General features: G+C 48.9%; 1 protein-coding gene across 1 annotated transcript; it reads right to left on the reverse strand.

Moving 5' to 3' along the window:
- prdm8b (PR domain containing 8b) lies at positions 1-6,050 on the reverse strand. Its single transcript, XM_062544024.1, has 4 exons — positions 5,826-6,050; positions 3,312-3,536; positions 2,161-2,392; positions 1-1,478 (listed from the first exon to the last, which is right to left on the reverse strand). Exons 2-4 carry the CDS (start codon positions 3,528-3,530, stop codon positions 40-42), a joined length of 1,890 nt encoding a protein of 629 aa, XP_062400008.1. The 5' UTR covers positions 3,531-3,536; positions 5,826-6,050; the 3' UTR covers positions 1-39.
- Between the last annotated feature and the right edge of the window lie 1,989 nt (positions 6,051-8,039).

Here is an 8,039-nt window from a genome sequence, read left to right on the forward strand (position 1 = left end):
CACCCTAGGTCCCTTGTTTTGGGGGGCAGAAGTGGCGTGCTAGTTGTGCGAGGTCATGTGACGGGACAGGTGATGCCTCTCCCGGAAGGTCTCGTTGCAGATGGGGCACTTGAGCTTCTCCTCGCGGCGGCGCTTGACCAGCGGCTCCATGGCGAACTCCTTCTTGTGGTGCGAGCGCATGTGGTAGACGAGGTCGGAGGTCATGCGGAAGGAGGCGTTGCACTTGGCGCACCAGTTCTGCGCGGGCAGGCACAGCGAGGTGAACGAGGGCGGCAGCAGCGTGAGCGCCGACGGCACCTGCATCTGGATGGGGCCCGCCGCCACCGCCGCGCTCTTGGGCCAGAAGGCCGTGGCGGCCGCCGCCGCGTACAGGAAGGGGCTCTGCTTGGCCAGGCTGCCCGGCACGGGGCACGCGCCCCCCAGCTCCGAGCCCTGCAGCTTGGCGGCCAGGTGGTCGGCCTGGTAGAGTCTGCTGGACGAGACGGTGTCGCCCACCGCCGGGTGGCAGTCCAGCAGCTTGGGCGCCATGACCAGCGGCGAGAGCTGCGGGAAGGCGGAGGAGGAGGAGGAGGAGCGGGCGGGCTGGCTGAAGGCGCTCTTCCTCTCGGGCGCGCCCGACCCGCCGCCCACCTGCTGGGCCACGGAGGTGAAGGCGCTGGCCAGGTGCAGCGGCGGAGGGTCCATCCGCGACTGCGGCGGCGACTGCGTCTCGCCCAGCACCTGCCGCACGCCCAGAGGGTGCCTGTCCGACGGGCTGCCCCCGGACCGGCCCGACTCCTTGTTCTCCGCGTTGGAGGAGGACGACGAAGAGGAGGAGGTCGAGGAACCGGAGGTCTTGGCGCCGTGCTTGCTGAGGCTCTGCGGGGACTTGCGCACCTCGGTGAAGGCGCTGCGCTTGCCCTCGGTGCCCGGCGGGTCGGCCGCGGCGCCCGGCGGCGAGAAGGTGCGGCGGGCCACGTTCTCCGGCTCCAGGCCGTAGGCCCCCCGGTACTCGCGCGCCGACGTGGCCAGCTCCTCTTTGGACTTCATGGGCAGACCGAGCCCACTACTCCTGCTGCTGCTGCTGACGGTCAACGGGCCCGCGCCGCCCTCTTCCATGTCCGAGAACTTGCGCTTGGCCGAGCTCTCGCTGGAGATCTCCGCCTCCTTGTCGCTGGGCGGGCTGGTGCGGCTGTTCTCCAGGTCCCGGGCCAGGTTGTGGAAGTCGGTGGCCGGCTTGCCGCCGCCGGTGCCGGTGCCGGTGCCGGTGCCGGTGCCGCCGGACTCCGGGGGGTTGGGGAAGCCGTCCGGCCGGCCCAGTTTGGGGCTGGAGCGGGTGGGCGTGCGGGCCGACGGCTCGCTGCTCTCCTTGGGCGGCTCCTCCTCGGGCCCGCTCAGGCTCTGTAGTCTCTTGGTGCAGCGGAACCGCTGGTGGGCCAGGAAGGGGAACTCAAACTGGAACCGCTGACTACAGTCTGGACACACGTATGGAGGAGAGCCTGCACAGTAGAGAGGGACAAACACCTTTGATTATTTCTGGGATCACTCTAAAATGCTGTTTTATTAGTGTGTAGTGTTATATGAAGCAGTCATGGGGTGGTGGGTTTATCAGCATTTAGCCATTTGGATGTGAAAACACCCTGAGAAAGACGTTATGAGATATGAAAAATAATGTCAAAGGAAAACTATCCGCACACTGTCTTATATGCTCCCGGTTTAATGGCAAAGTACTATGTTTCGACCACTCGGGTCTTCGTCAGGAAAATGAAAAATAATGAACAATAATATGCCCCTGGAAAACGGGGACAAAAACCCTTCCCTGACAAAAGAGTGTTCCTGCAGCACAACAGTGCACTACACACACACACACACAGAAAAGTGTGTTTTCCTCCAGAAAGGCCATGGGTTTGATACCCAGGAGCAAGCATACACATGTAACACATCAGATTTGCTGTTCTCTAAATTGCCATGAATAAAACAGTACGTGCTAAATAAATAAAATATCAAATGTATTTTAAAATGGGTTTGTTATTATAGCCCGCTAAGCTTTCTACTTATTGTCCTGGTCGTTGTTTGCCGGTGTGCTGTGAGGTCAGTCAGGTCAGGTGAGCGGAGAGAGAGAGAGAGAGAGAGAGAGAGAGAGATAGAGAGAGAGAGAGAGAGAAAGAGAGCTCTGCTGACCTTTGGTTTTGGCGGGCGCTCTGCTGGCGGTGAGGAGCAGCAGCTCGATCAGGTCCTTGCCGTACCACACCAGGAGCTCCTCGTCCTTCTCGATCCGCCGCAGCGAGCGGTAGAACAGCTGGCCGTTCTTCACGTAGGCCTCCAGGTTCTGCTCCTCGCGGTCCCGCGCCGACTGGACCAGCCGCAGCCACATCAGGCCGTCCGACGTGCTGTTGGCAGCGGACGTGTCCACCTGCCCGGTCAGAGAGAGAGAGAGAGAGTAACCGTTAGGACCACACACACAGCATCAGCAACAGTAACAGCAGCAGTGAGACACACGGTTGAGGGTGACAGACAGCACAGGGACGACAAGAGACAGAGAGAGAGAGACAGAAAGAGAGAGAGAAAGGGAGAGAGATAAGGATAGAGAGAAGGAGAGAGAGAGAGACAGAAAGGGAGAGAGAAGGAGAGAGATTATTTAGGCCCATGCTGTCTTGAGCCACCGGCACACAGACAAGCCAAGATGGTCCGATGAAGAGAAGGGTAGAGAGAAAGTGAGAGAGGGAGTAAAAGAGACGGAGAGGTGAAGAGACAGAGGGGTGGAGAGAAAGACCAGGAGCATGTCCCCACGGCGACAGATCATCATTCAGTGCAAGGCCACAGCCTGACAGACGGCTGGGACAACCCCAGTGAGAGAGACAGACTCCCAGAGCACCACAGGGCACGAGAGAGAGAGAGAGGGAGAGAGAGGGAGAGAGAGAGAGAGAGAGAGAGAGAGAGAGACGTTCACCACGCCAACCCCTCCAGTCTACCCAGGCCGATGCCCTGCCTCCATCCACCTGCTCCTCTGCCCCTCCTCCCCCCCCCCAGGCGTGCCAGAGCCAGCCCCTCTCCTGTGCCCCACACCGTCACACCACCAAGATATGCCAGTGATCATGCCAGCCTGGCACTGTGACCTGTGATGGTGTCTCACACTGAAGTGGTGTGCCCCAAGAATTACATCCCAATGGTCCCCCATCGCCCAAAAACTAAAGCTACATCATCAGTCATTCCAATCTGTGTACGGACTGGAAGAGACATTACCAACAAATTTGCAGAGCACACAGTGACAAACATGCTTTTGTTGTCATCGTGAGCCCAGATCCAGGAAGAGAGAGTGAACGCAGGCGTACCCGGAATATGTATGGCGCGGTGCGCTTGTCGGTGGACTTGAGGGCGATGAAGGCGATGCTGTCGTAGAGCGACGTGTGGCTGAGGATGCAGGGCCCGAAGATGGCGTTCTCGGGGATGTCGCAGGTGGTGTAGACACTGGTGAAGATGTCGGTGAGGCACTGTTGCACCGCCTTGGCATCGCTGTCCCACACCAGCTTCTGGGAGCTCGACTCCTCCATGGTTGGCTGTGGGGAAGAGGAGAGGGGTCAGCTGAGTGTGCAGAAAAATAGCCAGCCCATAAACAAGCAGCGGAGTTATAAAGTGGGTCCATCCATGAGACAGGGGATGCTCTGTTGCCTTGGTGTCCCAGGCTTATTGAACAGGAAAATGAACAGTAAACATTCAATTCTACAATAATGCAGTATGAGTTTAAAAAGACCACAGAGTAAGAGAATACGTATGTTCTCTATTGTCCACAGAATACAATATGTATCTATACACATCTAAATAGGAGAGAAATATGGAGGTAAAACAGGCCCTGATTAAATTGACATCGATCTGAAGAGCCCAGCATTTTATAAAAAATTGGTAAGTATGAATGAGGTAAAATAAAGGAATATGACTGAGCAAATAATAAGAATGATCGTTTTTATGATTTTGTTTTTCAGATGGGTAATCTAGAAATTATTTAAATGTAATGCTCTATCTTTTTTATTGAAAATTATGATGGGGTACAATACGTGATAATTACATGACATTACTATTATTTTTCTTTTAATTTGCATGGCTGTTATTATTATTATTTTGCTAATAATAATAATAACAATAATAATAATAACAACAGGCTAGTAATAATAGTAATAATTGGTTAGCACAACAACAAACGTGTGTCATAAATAAAACACGTATGACAGGCCAACATTACCCAAATACATTTATAAACGGTATTTATGCATCAATGACAACGTGGTGAGCAGAAAGTAAAATCCCTCATATTTTACGGGCCCACCGAGGACCCTATCCGGCATCTCAGGCAAACGTGTGGTGGGCCGTTTGGAGCTGGACGGCCATAGCGAATGGATTTGGAGTGAACTGTCAGAGTCGGTGATCTCATGTCAGCTAACCTTTGCCTCCCATCTACACGAGAGAACGTATGCTTGGCTATTTGCATAATCCGCCACTTTTCCCTCCGAGACTTCAATTAAGGCAGCACGCGGAGTCAATTATTGGGTTCTTTAACGTAGCCTATTCTGCGCGCAGGCCTATAAATCCGTATTGGCAAGAGCGAGCGTTATTTTGATATAAAAAATGGTACAGATTTAAACAGGTTTAACTGAGAGTAAGAAAATATCTCCTAATTGCAAACCAAAAAAAAAAAAAAAACATTTGACAAACTGTCAAAGGCAACACACACACACACACACACACACACACACACACACACACACACACACACACACACACTAACTAACTAACTAAATTAGCAGTTTTCCTTTTCATTTCTCCATTGAGCCGCGTAAATGCCGATGACAAAACTATTATTATAAAATACTGTAGTGGATAATCCACCCTTTTAAGAGAAATTGAAAAAAACAAATTAAATGTTTCCTACAGTGATATCAACCTAAAACTAGTTTAATGTATTATTATTATTCTTTGAAGATATAGACGACAATAATACAAAAATGCCAATAGACAGCCGACTGACTAATTCATAAGCCATAGGCTATTTGTCCATTTTTAGTAAGGTTATCCCGGGTGGTCGGAAACAGCGTCTAGGCTTGTAAACAATGTGTATTTAGATAGGCTGTATACATCACAGCTATTGCCTGATCACTACTGCACTATAGTATCATTTTACAACATTAACAGAATAATTTTGACGGACGTTCAAATTGCTTTGTACATCCGTATTTACTTGTAGATATCTTCTTGCACTCCTCGGGTGCCCAATTGAATTCTAGCAGCCTGTCAGCAACGCGCGTACTACCGCTGAATTATCATTCCACAAGCGTACGACGCTGGATGAAACTTACCATTTTCTGCGTGTTGCTGGTAGAAAATAGGTTATTTTGGAAACACAGTTGGCTAGTTGTTGTTCCCTGTGCCAGTAAAGATCATAAGCTATTCATTTGTTCATAAATGTCGCAGGAACGATGAAAGTTGCCACTTTCAGACAAGACAATCCTTCTCCATCGCAACCCCAAACACAGTCCTCTCTATTGTAGCCCTTGTGGTCGATCTCTCGCGGGAGGGAAGATCGCACAAAAGGTCCAATGAATATGCATTTCAGTTAAATACGAGAATAAAGACGGCAATATATGCGCATTTCTAAATGAGACGGGGCGGACTCATTGACCCATCATTTCACAGGGCATTTTTGTCCTTACGATCTGCACGCGGGGTTATTATTCCGGGTGCCTCACTGCAGCGCTGACACGGTTTCACATACATTGAAGCACCGACCGTTTAGAGTAGCAGCATCCCCCTGTAACTGTCACCATTTTTGTAAAAAAAAATCGCAAACGACTTACCTTTTGCGCTAAATAGAAATCAGCAGTAATCCACAAAGTTCAATTGCAGGCAAAATAGAAGAGAGGAAAAATAAAATAAAGGTCTCTTCCAAAGCGAACTCGCTCTGTGTCTCCCTTGAAGCCCCGTGCCGTCAGTACATGTCCCCGCGCCTGCAGAAAGTGACAGTGCTGTCGGTCACCCCGTGAATCGCGATCAGAGAGACAAGAGAGAGAGAGTGTGAGATGGAGTGAGAGAGAGGAGAGAGCGCGAGAGAGAGGCACGCAGATGGGGCCGCGGCACTGGCTGACTGGCGCCCGCATACACACTTTTTGTTTGCTGCACATAATCTGCCCAATGAGGCGTGTCACGGACCGCGTCCCCTCCCCTTAACTCTTCCCTGGCCGACTGTCACGGGCTGAGATTTACCTCCAGAATGCCTTACCCCACACAATGTTTTAACGTGCTCTGCCATGGCGGAAGCACAACAGCTGCCTCTGTTTGGGGGGATACACGTGAAAACCATTTATTTTTTTCTCTTTCCTTTCTACGACAGAATGTAAACGTGACAGGTTTGTGTATGTGCGTAAAGCAATATAATTCTGCTGTTGTTGAACTTGTCGCTGAAGCCTATTTTTTTTATATAGTGATGTAATAGTTTATTACATCTTTATTATACATTAACATATATTTTTAATAATAATAATAATTATTATTATTATCATTATTAGCATTAGTATTGTTATTATTATTATTAGCCTATTATTTTACACTGGTATTATGATATTCTGTTGTGCATGTTGCAGTTAATTGATAGCCTTTAAAACGACTTCATTAGCATGGACCCTAGTGAGACATCACAGCTGTGAAGTCAGTAAAAAGACAGATGATAAGTCTCTGGGTGAAGTGCCCTACGTTATAGCCGAGTACTGCATAAGCTGATTATGCCGTTGACTAGCTACACATTTGTGTAAATTTCATTTACATTTCAGTGCCAATTGCGTTTTCAATCGAAAGTGTTCTTCCATCTCTGGTCAGATGACAAGTAAGCAGTGATTATCTGTCCATACCGGGACTTTTCCTTACAGGTGGGGTGATTATTCACGAGCGACTGTTTCTCTCGTCGCTCTGCTCGGACACGCGAGGAGGCAGGCGCCCAGCAGGCTCGTGGCATGAGCACCTGCTTCCGAGCAGCATCATAACGAGAGGGCTCGCGGGGAGATCAGGCAGCGGAGCAGCGCGACTGGCTCGTGGACCGATGTAAGATGTCTTAATTAAGCACAGATGTTAAAACACATAGTAAGTATGATGAGGAATACCCCTTTGCATTTTAAAACTTACAACGCTGAAATGTATGACCAGGCCGCCCACCCTTTTCACCGGGGAGGCTTTTAGTTCATTTTAACCTTCTGCAGTCTAAGGGCATGATGAGATTTTTATCTGTATTCATAAATGTCGCCGTTTGAAGTAACACGCACGAGAGAAGGGTTATGCTAACTTAATTTGGGAAATAGAGGCTACTCTGCATCTCTTGTCGAGCACAACTGAGTCAGTTGGTTTTTGGTGAGCTCCCATGATCCGATAACACAACAACAAACAGTAGAGGATGGTTGCCTTGATCCTGGGAGTGTAAAACTTATCAAAACAAATTGACCTCGTAATGACCACCCGCAGAGACACCACCTTCCTCCATGCCCATTGCCTGTTTTGCATAATTTGGGACCGAAAGATCCAAGCTTGCATCTTAAGAGAAATATATTTTTACAGAACAGTGATTAAACAGACTCCACTCTCAGTTCAGTGAGTGTTACTTGTAGCCTAGCTCATTATGCACATTTTATCAGCAGAAACAATTAGCTCTTGTCTGGTTATCACGGAGGCTAAATGGCTTTAAAGGACAAATATTAATCTAAATCAATCCACATCTATACTTTAAGCAAGGCCAAATAAAATGGCCTAGGATATTCAAATTCAAATAAATTAAAAACTGTTTGATACGATCTTCAAATTCTGAGTGTTTTCTCACACTTCCTGTTATTAGCACATTGTATAAGAAATTGCATTTGGTCCTCCATTGTTATAGTAAAATGCCTTGTTATGAACATCTGGTCTTTATTGTGATTGTCTGTGTGTATCATGTTTTTGTGCAACTTTTCATGTTGGGCGTATGCAAATAAAATGTGGCCAAAAAAATGTGAAAACATTGTTATCACTAGATAATTCATTCATTTTTAAAG

The sequence above is a fragment of the Sardina pilchardus genome, chromosome 8 (genome assembly GCF_963854185.1).
Source record: "Sardina pilchardus chromosome 8, fSarPil1.1, whole genome shotgun sequence".
NCBI classification, from domain to species: Eukaryota; Metazoa; Chordata; class Actinopteri; order Clupeiformes; family Clupeidae; genus Sardina; species Sardina pilchardus.

Coding starts and splice junctions, on each gene's coding strand:
- prdm8b (XM_062544024.1), bottom strand. CDS start 3,530: ATGGAGGAGTCGAGCTCCCAGAAGCTGGTGTGGGACAGCGATGCCAAG. Junction 2,393..3,311: donor CCGCGCCATACATATTCCGG/GTACGCCTGCGT, acceptor CTGACCGGGCAG/GTGGACACGTCCGCTGCCAA. Junction 1,479..2,160: donor AGCGCCCGCCAAAACCAAAG/GTCAGCAGAGCT, acceptor TCTACTGTGCAG/GCTCTCCTCCATACGTGTGT.